The sequence below is a fragment of the Gekko japonicus genome, unplaced genomic scaffold, assembly GCF_001447785.1.
Source record: "Gekko japonicus isolate JY-2015 unplaced genomic scaffold, Gekko_japonicus_V1.1 scaffold27, whole genome shotgun sequence".
Classification (NCBI taxonomy): Eukaryota; Metazoa; Chordata; class Lepidosauria; order Squamata; family Gekkonidae; genus Gekko; species Gekko japonicus.
This window is the reverse complement of record NW_015172002.1, coordinates 884805-900403: the sequence shown is the minus strand read 5'-3', so window position 1 is coordinate 900403 and position 15599 is coordinate 884805. Positions and strand designations below refer to the sequence as shown.

Below are 15599 nucleotides of genomic sequence, written 5' to 3'. Positions count from 1 at the left end.
TTCCAATCTTGTGGCCACTGTTGCGTTTTCCAAATTTGCTGGCAAATTGAATGCAGCACTTTAACAGCATCATCTTTTAAGACTTTGAATAGCTCAGCTGGGATACCATCACCTCCACTAGCTTTGTTGTTAGTAATGCTTTCTAAGGCCCATTTGACTTCGCATTCCAGGATGTCTGGCTCGAGGTCAGTGATTACACCATCATGGTTGTCAAGGACATTGAGGTTCTTCTTGTATAGTTCTTCTGTGTATTTTTGCCATCTTTTCCTAATCTCTTCTGCTTCTGTTAGGTCCTTACCATTTTTGTCCTTTAACATGGCCAACTTTGCATGGTCCCTTAATTTCTCCAATTTTCTTGAAGAGATCTCTAGTCCTTCCCATTCTGTTGTGTTTCTCTATTACTTGTCATGGGTATGGATGAGGATGAGCAGACAGAGCTTGCAGAAACCACAGCTGGACCCTCTGAAACAGCAGAGGAGGATAGCTGGCAAGTGCCTGTAACAGCAGTCTTCACACCTGGCCCAGATAAGAAGGAAGAACTGCAAGTTGAAAGTCCTCCTGACTCACCCCCACGTGTGACTCGTTTAAGGGAGGGACTGCAACAAAACTTAGCAAGCAGATGAAGAGAGGCCAGGCTACAAGGTAGACGCTCAGCCAGCTCAGAGTTCTAACAGGAGCCTGGCTGATTGTGCAGCTGGCTAATTAGTAGCAGCATTTAACTCCACACTCTGGGCTGTACCCTTCATGGAAGCAACAAGTCAGCTTTGTGCTGCTAGCAACCACTCCGGCTTGGCTCTTACACCTAGACCTTTGGACCCCCTGGCTTTGGACTTGGCTCTGCGTTCCTGGCTCCTGACCGCGGCTTGGCTCTGGACTACATTTCTGGTTAGTGATTTGGACTTGGCTCTGTGTTTCTGGCTCCTGACCCTGGTTTGGCTTTTTGGACTTTGCACTGTCTTCTTGGCTTCTGACCTTGGCTTGTTCTGGACTCCCTTTGACTGGCACCCCAGCCCTGACATTACTTTGCATTGTTCATTCAAGAAAGCCTCCTTATCTCTCCCTGCTGTTCTCTGGAAATCTTCATTCAGTTGGGTAAATCTTTCCTTTTCACCTTTGCCTTTCACTTTCCTTTCATCTGCTATTTGTAAAGCCTCATCAGATAGTCACTTTTAATGTTAAAACAGAGCAAATTTGCATATTTTCCAATAAAATTGTGTGTGTAATATTTGCTCATGTCTTGCAGCTCTCAAACATCTGATGTTTAGGCTATGTGGCTCTTACGTTAAGCCAGTTTGGCCACCCCTGGTCTAGATCCATTAGCATTTGTATGAAGGTGGGCTGAGGTACAAATGAACTGACTTCCTCCTCTGCCTATAGGAAAAGACCTGTTGAAACACAAAGTGGAAGCTTCACCCCTTGCCAGCCTCCCAGGAGAAAATGCATTTCTTCACAGTGGCATAACTGCTAAAGGAGGCAGTTAGCTCTGTTGATATTCACTTCCATGTTTTATCTAAAGAGCTCCCGCAGTACAGCAGGAGGATCTGAAATCCTATGAAAATTAAAAATGTTGAGAGAATGGTGCAGACATGAGGAGGAAGAGATGTAGTGCTTGTCACAAGCATTATCTCATGGAAGTGCACATGACATGACATTAGCCTCAATCTACATAGGTCTCTTCATGAGCCACTTGAATCAATCTTTAACTGTTCTGAATCTTCGAGAGCATGGGTGCATAACATGCAGTCTATAGCTGCATGCCATTCAGCCTCCAGCTATCAATAAAATCTGTTCCCCTTGGCTGAGGGAGTGGGGCATATCTGCATGATGAAGATCACCACCTCCCACTTGAGGCAGAGGCATTATGGTTGCCATAGAAACTATCATGCAACAGCTTCCCCATGACCCTTTCCTCCCTTTACTCAAACCCTTTAAATGCCTTCTGTGTGCAATTACATGAATACTTATCTGGGAGTTAGCCCCACTGAGTAAATTGGTACTTCCGAGTTAACATGGTCAGGATTAAACTGAAAACTTGCAGCTACTCTTTCTAACTGAGGGACTGTCACTGAGCAGCAGGCAAATGCAATACTCAGTTGTGGGACTGTCTTGCCACCACTTATTCTTTACTAAAGAACTTGTCAGTAACTACAGTCACAAATAATCAGAAGTTTGTACAGGGGCAGAGCCTAGTGCAGCTCACTTAGCTACAATCAAGGACCATTCTGGTCCATATAACTGCTTTGAGTTCAGCACCCGTTCCACACTGAGGCTGCAACTGCAGTGGAAACATATCATTTTCACATTTTTGTCAATTGTTGCATTAAGTATCCTACCTGCAAAATCCCAATTAGGAATGTTAGACTTCCTTGAAAGAAATGGCCATCTACTATTATCCCAAAAGAAAAGCAGGCGCCCATGTGACCATCTATCATCTCACCAATAAACCAGGGACCTGTAAGGAAGAAGAGTGATAATTATATTTGGTATAATACAAAGCCATATTTCCCCCAGCTGCCTCTACAACACTTGTCCAGCAATAAGGAAGAAGCACTTTCAAACACGGCCTGGAAACTGAGGGAGAAATAGCTAACTTGGCAAGATGCTCCTGTGAAACCACTGATACAGTGTAAAATAATACCACTGATATGCAAAGAATTGTGACTCTATACCTTGGAGGTATCAAGGCTAAGAAACTGGAGTGGATCCTACCCCTATCCTCCCACTGTACTGAGCAAAGTCTGAAGCCTTCCTCCAGCTTAAGGAGTTTTCTTCCAACTTCTGGTTCTTCAGTTGGAGGGAGGTTGAATGCACCCCACTAGTTCAGCCTAGAATTTTCTACCAGACAGAACAACCATTGGACACTTACTGTGAAGGGTCCTTCTCCTCTGAAGAAAGGAGGACATCTTGCTGGGTGATTCCCACTGTCCAATCAGGGAGGCAGAAACTTTTTCAACTTCCTGTCTCTTGCCTGTGGAAGTCGCCCTCTTCAGTTTTGGTAACTGCGAAAGCAGTAAAACTGTAAAGTTAATTCAAGGAAAGAGAACAAGCAGACAAGAATAGAGCAACAACCTAGATAAGGAAAAAAAACAGGCAAACAGTACTCATGAGACAAGAAGTGCACCTGCTGAATAACTACTTTGACAATGACTTTGGGAGGGACAAGATGTCCTCCTTTCCTCAGAGAAGGACCCTTCACAGTAAGTGTCCAATGTTTGTTCTTCCTCTGAGGCGGGGGACATCTTGCTGGGACCTCCCAGAGCAGTGTCCTCATTTACTGGGTGGGGTCATCGTCCTCCAAATCTAGAATATGTTGTCACTAATTTCCAAAAGCTGTATCAGCTAAGTCCTAGAAGTTCACCTTAGAATGCCCTTCCAGGTGAATATTGATGACCATGTGTTCACCTTGCCTATCTCTTTGACTGTGGTGTGTTTGATTAAGGCTGTGTTGTTTGTGGCACTTCGAACTGAGTGTGCAGTGATCCCAGATGGTATTTCAAATACTGAGCTTTGTAAGCTTCAATAATGTAGGTCTTAAGGGTACTGCTGATATTCAAATTGACATCCTCTTTCCTTCATTCAGTGGAGAGATGAAGATGAATAAGGAATTGATTTTAAGCATACAACTTACTTCCAAGGTCTGCTGCAGTTTCTCCTTCAGATGGATAGGATTCGGGTGAAATGAGGAGACTAAAACATTTTGGGACCTGTGGAAGGTCGAATTTGTCTTCAGTATAAAGGGAGTATAAAGGCATGATCTCAGAATGATCTCGGTCCGAATCCAAAGCAAACCATTCAACATTACAGTAATCCAAGTCTATGCCCCAACCACTGATGCCGAAGAGGCTGAAGTGGCCCGGTTCTATGAAGACCTACAACACCTCATAAATCTAACACCAAAAAACGATGTCCTCATCATCATAGGGGACTGGAATGCTAAACTAGGAAGTCAAAAGGTAACTGGAATAACAGACAAGTGTGGCCTTGGAGAACAAAATGAAGCAGGGCAAAGGCTAACAGAGTTTTGTCAGGAGAATACACTGGTCATAGTGAACACCCTTTTCCAACAACCTAAGATGCGACTCTACACATGGACATCACCAGATGGGCAACACCAAAATCAGATTGACTATATAATTTGCAGTCAAAGATGGAGAAGCTCTATCCAGTCAGTAAAAACAAGACCTGGAGCTGACTGTGGCTCAGATCATGAGCTACTCATTGCAAAATTCAGACTTAAACTGAAGAAAGTTGGGAAAACCATTAGGCCATTCAGGTTTGACCTAGATCCCATCCCAGATGAATATACAGTAAAGGTGAATAGATTCAAGGGTCTAGATTTGATAGATAGAGTGCCTGAAGAACTATAGACGGAGGTTCGTGACATTGTACAGGAGGCAGGAATCACCACCATCCCAAAGAAAAAGAAATGCAAGAAAGCAAAGTGGCTGTCTGATGAGGCTTTACAAATAGCAGAGGAAAGAAGGAAAACGAAAGGCAAAGGTGAAAAGGAAAGATTTGCCCAACTGAATGCAGATTTCCAGAGAACAGCAAGGAGAGACAAGGAGGCTTTCCTGAATGAACAATGCAAAGTAATAGAGAAAAACAATAGAATGGGAAGGACTAGAGATCTCTTCAAGAAAATTGGAGAAATTAAGGGAACGTTCCATGCAAAGATGGCCATGATAAAGGACAAAAACGGTAGGGACCTAACAGAAGCAGAATAGATTAGGAAAAGATGGCAAGAATACACAAGTACAGTGTCACCTCAGATATGCAAACGATACCACACTAATGGCAGAAAGTGAAGAGGACCTAAAGAGCCTCTTGCTCAGGGTCAAAGAGGAGAGCACAAAAATTGGCTTGAAACTCAACATCAAAAAAACTAGCATCATGGCATCCGGCCCCATCACTTCTTGGCAAATAGAAGGGGAAGTCGTGGAAGTAGTGACAGACTTCACGTTCCTGGGATCCAAGATCACTGCAGACAGTGACTGCAGCCATGAAATTAAAAGACGCCTGCTCCTTGGGAGGAAAGCGATGGCAAACCTAAACAGCATGATAAAAAGTAGAGACATCACCCTACCAACAAAAGTCTGCATGGTCAAAGCAATGGTATTCCCAGTAGTGCTGTATGGCTGCGAGAGTTGGACTATAAGGAAGGCCGAGCGCCAAAGAAAGGATTCTTTTGAACTATGGTGCTGGAGAAGACTCTTGAGAGTCCCTTGGACTGCCAGGAGATCAAATAAGTGAATCCTAAAAGAAATCAACCCTGTTCCCTGGAAGGCCAGATGCTGAAGCTCAAATACTTTGGCCACCAAATGAGAAGGGAGTACTCACTGGAGAAGACCCTGATGCTGGGAAAGATAGGTCAAAGAAGAAGGGGACGGCAAAGGATGAGATGGTTAGACAGTGTCACCAATGCAACGAACATGAAATTGAGCAAACTTCAGAGGAAGGCGGAAGACAGGAGGGCCTGGCGTGATCTGGTCCATGAGGTCGTGAAGAGTTGGACTTGACTGTGTAACTGAATAACAAATAAAGGCAGTATCTGTCTTCATTACCCATTTGTCTCTATGGAAAACTCATAGTTCAGGCTTGACTGAACAAGTGCCTCGAACAGAAACCCTCCTATCTGATGCACCTGCTATAAGAAAAATAAGATTTTCATCCTCAGTCATTTCTTTAATAGGATCAAATCGTGTCTGGTGAAACTGAGAGTACGGTACAGAATTTCTACAATAGAAACCTGCATCTTTGTGGTGGCTCATTTAGAGCAGCACCCCTGGAAGATGGCGAGCTTGAAGGTGTCTAGATGGGTTCAGACCTTGGAACACTGTTGACAGAGTTGTTACTTGACATTGTAAAGGAAGAATCCTTGAACCCATCATGTCCCTCTTATAGAAAGGGCAGAACCTATTTAGTCTTAGTCTTCAGGAGGTTGATACCTTTTCTACTACTCTGCCTGATGGGAGTCCTTCACAAAGGATTGTAAATTAATCTAGCAGAGTATCCATTGCATTTTGTCAAAAAGCCTAGACATAAAGGTTGCCCCACTCAGTCTCCAAGGACCTTGTTGAAGCATGTCCGGTGATACTGGGAGCATTAGTAGTGGTTGGTTTGCCCTATCCTGAGGGTCAGAGAATCATGGTCACTGAGGACAATATGGTTCTAGTACTGTGATTGCTGCCTTTTGGTCCTTGATCTTCCTGACCAATTTTGAAGGAGCTGGGATGGAGGGGATAGGCAAATGTAAGGTCACTTGGCCACTGGGATGTTAAGCCTCGATCACTTCAGCCAATGGAAGAAGAAGAAACATGGAGGAGCCATCAATTCACTTGAAGATTGTCTGGTGATGTCAGGGTTTTCTCCACCCACATTATGATCTTGATCTCTTCCTTGTGGTAGATGAAGATCTAGACCCTCATTGTATCTTGTTGGTCGGATTAGTACATGTTGACCAAGTATCTGTAGGCTGATGGTAAAGGAAGGTCAGATAAATCATCCGAAGCTCCAGGGGGATTGCCTCGCTCCTAGACCACTGACCCTGTACTAGTGAGCCTTGTAGTGTTGTCGCCAACCAGGCAGACTGGAGACAGAGAAAGATCTACTTCACCTCCAGGATGAAGTGTTTCCTTACCTGAAGGGGATTGAGCGTTCTTGTCCTCCCAGTGAGACTGGTCTTTGCTGTAAGAGACCCCTGAGGGTCCCCCTTGGTCATAATTTGTAGTTGGAAATGTCTTGGCAGCTGCTGTGGTGGTCTAGTGTATAAGCAAGTTGTGACCATCCTGACACCTAGGTGTTGTACTTTCTTAGTAAGTGCTAGAGAACTTAACTGAAGATTGACCAGGAATCTGTAGTTCTGTAGACAGTATATAGTTATTTCTGTGTCTTGGTGCGCCTTGGCCACAGGGTTTGATCTGATCAACAAGATCTACTCCTCAGGCTGAAAATACTCAGTGATGGATCTAGAGACTTCATTCTGAAATATCTTAATGTGAAATATTTTAATGTGATAAAATTCTGAAATATCTTAATGTACTCTTGGTGAGGTATTTTAAGACTAAACCTGCCCTTCAATTTCCATTCCTTCTTGTCACCATGAAGGGTGAAATCTCCTTGTCCCCTATTAAGGGAGGGACAGGTTCTATGGCTCGAATGTTAAGAAATGGTGTATAGTAGCAAGAGTTCTACAAGCTTTTTCTGACCCTTGTGTGTGTGTGTGGGGGAGAGGCATGTGGTGTTCCAGTGGAGTTTGAGGAACATGGAGTATCCTCTGGTACTATCTGTAAGGACCAATTGTCTACCTGAGAGTCAGACTACGTGTTCCGGAGTATAGAAAACGTGTCCCTACCCCACTAGAAGGGTTTGAAGTTATGCTTTGAATGTCTTATGGCCATGGGTTGATTTATCGTTTCTACTAATAATTATTTGTTGAATGAACCTTTTCTGAAGGGTTCATCCTTCTGCTATCCTTGTGAAATCTCAGAAGGACACAGTGGAGACTAAAGAAGTAACTCCCCAAACTCCTCTTGTCAGAGTGGTCTAGTGTGTCAGGTTTCAATATAAGTCTTGTCAAGAGTGTTCCCAAATGGTCTGACGTTTTAACAAGTATAGGTCATACCTATGGACTTCGCATGTAGTAAGATGAGCAAGGTGGTTTGCTATTGCCTGCCTGGGCTTCCTTAATGGTCTCCCATTCAAGAAATAACCAGTCCTGACCCTGCTTAGCTTCTGAGACCCGACAAGATTGAGCTAGCTTGGGCCATTCAGGTTAGGCGTCAGTTGCCAAGCTCTGAGCCATAATCTTTTTCTGGCAGGTGTCTCAGATGCCATAGTTCTGGAAAGATGGTAAGGGGCCAAAGGTAGCATTCACCATAGTGAGCTATAAGAACCCTAATGGCTCCCTCTACCATGCAATGGCTGCTGGCTGAAATTAGTTGGAACAGATTCATAGTGGAGCCTTCATAAGCATCCTTCAGGGCGAGACACCCCTCTTGTAAAAACTATGCTGGAAAGTGCCCTCACTATCCTCTGACAAAAGCTCAAGTGACTGCAAAGCTGTTACTGGAGCATCCACTAGTGGCACCTGCAACAATCAAGTAGAAAATATGATAAAACATACAATTTCTAGTAAAACATGCAATTGCTTGCTGGCCATAGATTTTGCCCATTCAGCATTTAAATGTTTTTGAAAGAAACTCAAACCCACTCTGCTGCGCTAGACCTAGGGAGAATTCTTATTCCCTTGACCGACTACTGGTCTGAGAATTAGGAGGGCCTGACTGTTCTTTAGAGGGGACCTCCTGCAGCTCTAATGCTGTCATGGCCTTAGAGAGAGGGGTGTTAGTAGTTCTCAGGATTATGGACTGTTCAAGAATTTCTGTTTATATATTCAATTTATAACTTGCCCTTCCCTGCATAATAGGGCTCAGGGCAGGTAACACCAAGTCAACACTAAATTAAAATAGTATGTTTCATCCTCCTTTTAAACTCAAGGAATGCCCCCTCTCTGTGTCCCATAGAGAGTGATCTTTCTCTCTCCCTCTTTTTATTGTAAGATTCCTTCCTAGCTGCCTTAGGGGCCAGCTAGGTCTCCCTGTGAAAGAAGCTGCGTTGCCCAAATCCCCTGCTTGTAGGAAGGGAGGGGGCAGAAGGAGCTGGGGTGGGACGTGTGTCTTCCATCTCTACCTTGCCAGAATTGGCGATCTCCTCCTGCATGGTTTGCCTCAGCAAGGCTAGAACCCAGGGGGGAAAAACATTGAAGGTCTTGATCCATGTATCTTACTCATGAGTAGACCTGGAGACCCACTGTTGGCATTGTATACAGCTGCTGCTGCAACTTAGTGCACTGAGTAGGTCCTTAAATGGCTCTCATTAGAAGCTATGTTGCTTACATGGCTTATGGAGTGGTGGGGGGCACTCAGCAGCTTTCTGGACTGGACTCTAAAGAGAGAAGGAAATCAGGAGATAAGGAGAACAGCCCAGGTTTGCATACATTACCAGAACGCTGAAAATCTGGCATGTTATCTGGGTCCCACAGAGATTCCTTTCTCAGCCAACTGTTGTTAGTTTCGAGTCCTGCATATGGAATAGGAATCTCCCTGCAGCCTTGCAGATTGATTGCCCTGGTCTCCAGCAGCCGGTTGTAAAAGGTGTCATTTTTGGCATGCTTTTTGTGGCCCTCAGATTAAGGCAATCAGGTTGGAGTAGCCTAGGCAAGCCTGAATAAGGACATGCTGGCTCCTCTTGTGCCCTTAGGCAATCCCGTTGGAGTAGCCTAGGCAAGCCTGAATAGGTCATGCTGGCTCCTCTTGTGCCTCATCCGGCACAAGCGATGATGAGGGTGTTCAGCTCCTCAGCAGAAGAAAGCCCTCGCTGTCTCCTAAAATGGCCGCCACTGTTGAAGACAGCCTCTATCTATAACATTGTTGTTCTTCTCCAAAAAGGGTTAGAATATAGGGAAGAACAGTGAAAGAATTGTGGGAAGTATATAGAAGTAGTTAAGATAGAAGACATATGAGGTTGAATAAGGAATTTAGAATGTTAAGATTAGATAAAGGTTTAAGATTAGATAAAGATTAGATCTAAGAGACTCTCCCTGTTGAGGCAGGAAAAGAACTGAATAGGGCAACTCCCACAGGCAAGAGACAGGAACTTTAAAAAAAATGTTCCTGCCTCCCTGACTGGACGATGGGAATCATCCAGCAAGATGTACTCCACCTCAGAGGGAGAAGAGGTGAGATTTGATTTGCATAAGAGAAGAAATTCTAGTAAAGCGTACTCAGAGGTTTTAAGTGGACCATGAAAGATAAATGACATTTTTTTTGCTTTTCACTCAACTGGAGAAAAGATTCAAGAACAGGAGGCCTAGCTGAAGGGAAAACGTCTTCAAGAGGAGAGCTGGGCAGAACCAGATGGAAACTAATTTGTTAGCTAATATTATTTCACCTCTCACAAGTAACACATAGTGAGGACTGATTTCCCCTTTTTTAACTTCTTGTTCGCTTCATAGCTGTTACACATTTTACACTCACTGTACATTTTTCCTTTCTGTAATTAATGACTTTAATTACAAGTTTTTCCCATGAAGCTGTGATGACTCTGCTCCACAGAAAACTGTTCCTTACAATTATCAAAGATTTCTCCACAGTAGGCAATACTATAACTGCCTACTCAAACTAAAAAAAAAGAATCCCTTAAGAAAGAATGCTCTAAGATAATATCCCTTGCTAAAAAAAGGAATCTTACAGACTTGGGCATTAGACAGGATCCTGTACCTCCAATTCCCCCTTGCAAGTGGGAGCATATGAAAATCCCACTTAAAGATTTCAACATTTCCAAGCTGGCCAGACATCTCAAAAAGTGAAGTAGTTAGTCTAAAGTCTAAAATCTTTAAAACCTGGAAAGTCTACAGTTTGTGATTATATTCCACTTGTATTACTTAAAGAGTCATTATATTTAAAAATGATAAATTCAAAGCTTTCAGAAATTTTCTGCTAGAAACAATAGTGGCATGTCAGCAAAGCCACTGTGCCCATTTCTCAGTGTGTCTTACCTAAAACAGTATACAAACTCAGCAGCAAAAAGAAGTAATAGAAGAAGTTTGTTTTGCTCAGGATATGAAGTGAAAGAGAGGTCTGCATTGCCCTTGTGAGAGGTCCTAAAATGGAAAAGATAATGTCAGTGGGGAAAAATTGCTCATTAATGTTAAATACATATGGGTTGCCTAAAGGACATATGGGTTTTACAGGACCACAGAGGGGCAAATCCGTTCACTGAAATGAATTAATGTTTTACAGGACCATAGAGGGGCAAATCCGTTCACTGAAATGAATGGAAACTTGTAGAAGCTTGCACAGGGCTCAGCCAGGCTGTGCACCAGCATCTGCCTCACCTTGCAGGGGTTGTTGGCTGCACCAGGTGCCAGTATCGGCCTTGCCTTGAGCAGGCTGAGCCAGCTGCCACTACCTCCCTCATCTTTCCTCTAATGTGGGCTGGGCTTTGTCTCCCCTGCCTCACTTCAGGCTGGCTGGGTGATGCCTCTCTCACCTTGTGCTAGGCTTGGGTGGGCCAGGCTCAGTCCTTCTGTCCAAGGGCTGGCCAGCTCAGGTGCGACCAGGAGGCATCCAGGGTGCTTTTAATGGTCAATCTTGGCCCTGCCTGTAAGTTAGGCTGAGAATGTGTAACTGGCCCAAGGTCACCCTGTGTGTTTCCAGGGCACAATGAGGATTCGAGGTTCTAGTCTGAAGCACTAACCACTACACCACACTGGTTTCTGTGGGGTGGCTGCTGTTGAGTATTAACAAGTAGTCAGACCTAGGTGAGGCATGCAAGTTGTGTGGTATCAAGTTGCCCAGTGGTTCCTGCCAGTGAGTCCTCTGTCAAAGGTCAAAATAGCCCTGGAAAGGGCTCTTCCTCCTCCTCCTGGCTTTTTACTCATAGGAACCAAAGCTGTTGTGTTTGCCTAGGAGCAGTCGCTGAGGGCATCCTTTTTTTAAACCTACAGGCACTCCTTTTATCAATTGGAGTTTTTAAAATCCCCTAGTGTGTTCTCTCTCTCTCTCTCTCTCTCTCTCTCCCCCTCCCTCCCTCTGTTAGATTTCAGATTTTTCAGCAAACCTAGGGCGTTTTTTCAGGTTTGTAGAAAGATTGGTCTTGTGTGTTCACAGGTCCCATCTCTGGATTTGTATCCTCAGATCTGGATAACTTGGCTATTAGAATATAGATAGATGATGATGGCTTATGACTATTGATAAGAGATCCACTGTGTTCAGTTCTTTCTGTAGCCATAAGACGAAAGCATTTACATCTAGGTGCAGTTACTATGTATGGTGCCTTGTTAAATAATTTTGGTTTAGGTATGACTTAAATTTTAAAAAAAACCCAGACTAGAAGAACACCTCTGAAACCAATTCAGTTCCAGTTCACATGGGATGTACAATTCACTTTATAATGCTCATTTGCAAAGCAGGGTAGAATGTTAACAAGTCTAGCCTGGTACAAATAAGTATCAGCTGTAAATAGGATTCCCAACTGTATAGGGGAAAAGTGTCCTGTCCCTTTGATAGAGGCTTAATGGACTGTTATTTACCTCTCTGCTATGAATTTACCTCCCTGCCCATTTCTACACATTAAGCCTCTATGAAAGGAACAGGACATTTTTTCTACAGCTGGTTGTCAACACTAGCAGTAATCTATAATTACCAACACCCAATATTAAAACTTGTATTTAATTTGCATTATTTGTAGTACATTGAACATTTAACTGTTAACACAGCAACCTTTTTACTGCCTGCCTAAACATCACATGAAGTGCCTTATACCAAATCAGATAGTATTGAGTTTGACCTTAATGGATCAACCATTTACTCACAAGGGCCATTACTCTCCAGGGTCTCAGGCTGCGGTGGTTCATATCTGATTTACTACCTGATCCTTTTAACTGGAGATGCCAGGGATGTAACCTGGCACCTTCTGCATACCAAGAAAATGCCCTACCACTGAGCCACAGCCCCTACCCACATCCCTTTAAGATACAGTGAGAAACTAAAACCAAGCCAACATGTCTACACAAATTCCCATATATAATTTTACATTCTTATGATTGATTCTGTTTAGGATCAGTTAGGATATCATCATTTTAAAAAAGTGAAACCCTCATTTATTCAAACTTTCATTCTGAATGGGTAACCTCCATTTTAAAAAAAGTATTCTCAAATATATGATTAAAGTTTAATTTTTTTTTTAATTAAAAAGTATTCTCATCTGGCTGAGAGCTCAGGAAAACATATTCACATGTCCACATAATTCATATGTAACATGGGGAATGAGGATACGTGTCTATTTCTGCATAAATATAGCACATGCAGGTAATAGGAGCTAAAACCAGTCTCATTGTGCTTCTCTGTTTTTCTTCCAGGCAGGCTAGGAGAACAATGCTTCAAACTGTGGAGCACAGCAAGAAAAGAAATTGATGAAGTAGAGCAAAGAATGATAAAAGTTGCATTTAAAAAGGCTCTTACCTTTAAGCAATGGCCTTCCTAAATACCGGAATATAATCAGAAAGGCAATTTGGATGATAACCATCAGTGCAAATACTACTCGAACCTTAAAAAGAAAAGAAAAATGAAAAACACTGTCATTCTAAGAATCGTGACAATAAGGCAATAGCTGACTAGCCTAAGCTGAGACATACATTTTAAATCTAAACTATGCAGTTTCACTCTTTTGAGATGTCTGAATAGAGGACATGTCAGCACTTAGAATCTTTACAATGCCTCCTGTGGACTAATGCTCAGCCACCTACATAGTTACACTTCTCTTGAGCAATCCTACCCTGTCAGAGTGCACATAGAGGTTATTTATTTGATTCCATATGGAATATCCTTCCACATGGGAAGTCTGAAGGGAAGAAGTATAGAGGCATGAAGAACAAGCAGTTCAAAACTAATGCAAAATTTTATAAGAACTTATTTAAAATAGCATCACTTTAAGATGTTTGTGAGAGTAATTCCAAATATTCATTTTGAGATGCAACAGTTATGTGAAAACTATAACCCATGAGTATGTGCAATTTGAACTGGTTCTTTTGTGTGTGCGTGTGCCCATGACTGGAAGTCATGGCGACCTCTGGAGACTCCTACAGGGGCATGGAGGATGTTCAGAGAAGAGGCTTGCTAACCTGCCTCTGCCTCCCAGCCCTGGTATTCTTTGGAGGTCTCCCATCCAAATAGTTGCCAGAGTCGGCCCTGCTTAGCTTACAAGATCTGATGAGATCAGGCTTGCCTGGGCTGTCCAGTTCAGGGCACAATTTGAACTGGTTCTTAAACAATATTTGGTCTCCTTTCTTCTTGTTCATAGCCTGGTTGGCGCTCATGCTCCTCTCTCTTGCCATTTTAATACTAGCACAAACATGCAAAATACATACTCACTACATGCACAGTGTGCGCATTGGGACTGTACCAGCAAACAAAGTGTAAAAGTATATTCTTTGACATCTAATCAAGTTATAGTTTGGTCAACTCTGTCCAGCCTCGCCACCTCCAGAGCTGCCAAGGCCATCCTCCCTGGACCCCCCAGCCCAGAATGCTGGGATAGCAGCGGCTGTGGAGCCACAGAGGCCTCCACCCAAAGCCCCAGCCAATACACAGACCGACTGCCCCCAATACTTACCCGAGGGCAGCAGATGAACCAGGACAATGGAGAGAAAGCAAGGAATGGTGCAAGTGCCGACAGGAGGAACAAAAAGGCTGGCGGAGTCGGAGACTAGAGGCACAGCACCTCGAAGTGAACAGCGATGGAGGCCTGAACACCTGCCCCCATCAAGTGTCAGATCACTGAGCTCAGGCCTGCCAGCTCCACTGCTGGAGCCCCCACCAAGCACAAGGTCAGGCAGACAGACAGCCCCACTGCTAGAAAGGCAGCTGGGGGAGGGATCAGGAAGAGCTAGACTGATGCCCAGGGAGAGCAAAGCCAGGTTGCACACAATCCCCCAGCAAATGGTCAGCACCTGTGAGGGCGAGGGTGTGGCACAGCCTGGGGAAAGGGGATGGGTGGTGTGCGGGGAGGGGATATAACAGATGCTCCAAGGATGGCCAAGGAGGATGCCGGTGCAGCTGGTGAAAGGGACTGGAATGGGGAGAGAGAGCGTGGCAGTTCCCTATGGGAAGGAGGCAGCGTAAACTCCCTCCCCACTGATACCCTGCCTGTCTGAGGCCAGTCTGGAGGGATTGGAGGGGACCAGTGGCACGGCAGAAGGTGGGGTCCCAGACTTGGACAAACTCTAGGACAAAAACTGAGACTTCATAAAAACACATCGTTCCTAAAGAAATCCAAAACATCTCAGTGACTCATAAAATTAAATAACTTAGTAGCATACAAGGTAAAAAACAAAAACAAAAAAACAGGCCAAAAGGTTCTAGGGCATATACATATTTTCTAGCAATACTAACCCATATATAGTGATCAGCAAGAAGAATCCAAGATGATAAGAGGCCAAACTTAAGAGAAAGGTTTTCTTCCATAGTAAATGAATGATGCTGAGTAGTACTTTTACCAGTGTCATCCTAAAACAGGAATATAGCAAAGCAATAAAATCCTATTATCTTTACTAACAAAATGCCCAGCATTGCTACTTTTCAAAACCCCACCTTCCCCCAAGAAACTTAGGATGGCATAAATGGTCCTTTTTTATACTCACTATGACCTTGCAAGGTAGGTGTCAGCGAGCTGCCATTCTCTTGGGACACATCTTGTCCCTTTCCCCTCCCCACCCCCTCCTTTACTCCTATAGTTGTTATCCTCTCCTGGTTTTGCATCTGTAACTGCCAAGGTCCTCCAGCTGGTGTGATGGGGTGTTGTGTCTTTACGCTCTAGCTTGTTTAATATTTCCGTGTGAACTCAACTTGTGTTTATGGAACTGGCCGTTGCTGTTCTCAGGCTGCTTCGCGCCATTTCTAATCTGTGACCTGACGAGGGAAATGAGCTCATTGGTTTGAACCTTGTTTGAAGTTCCTTTAATACACCGTCCCTGGCTCTTGTAGTTATTCCGAACAATCTCTGTATGTTCATGATCAACCAAGCTTTGGAAATAAATCTTA

General features: G+C 43.8%; 1 protein-coding gene across 1 annotated transcript in view; it reads right to left on the bottom strand.

Annotated features, from left to right (window-relative positions):
- TMEM62 (transmembrane protein 62) overlaps positions 1-15599 on the bottom strand; it is a 53076-nt gene that overhangs the window by 5207 nt on the left and 32270 nt on the right. Inside the window, exons 10-13 of the mRNA XM_015420055.1 lie at positions 14952-15065; positions 13023-13107; positions 10556-10660; positions 2334-2452 (exon numbers count right to left, since the gene is read on the bottom strand). Of these exons, the coding sequence (XP_015275541.1) occupies positions 2334-2452; positions 10556-10660; positions 13023-13107; positions 14952-15065 (423 nt within the window). The remainder of the gene's footprint in view (positions 1-2333; positions 2453-10555; positions 10661-13022; positions 13108-14951; positions 15066-15599) is intronic.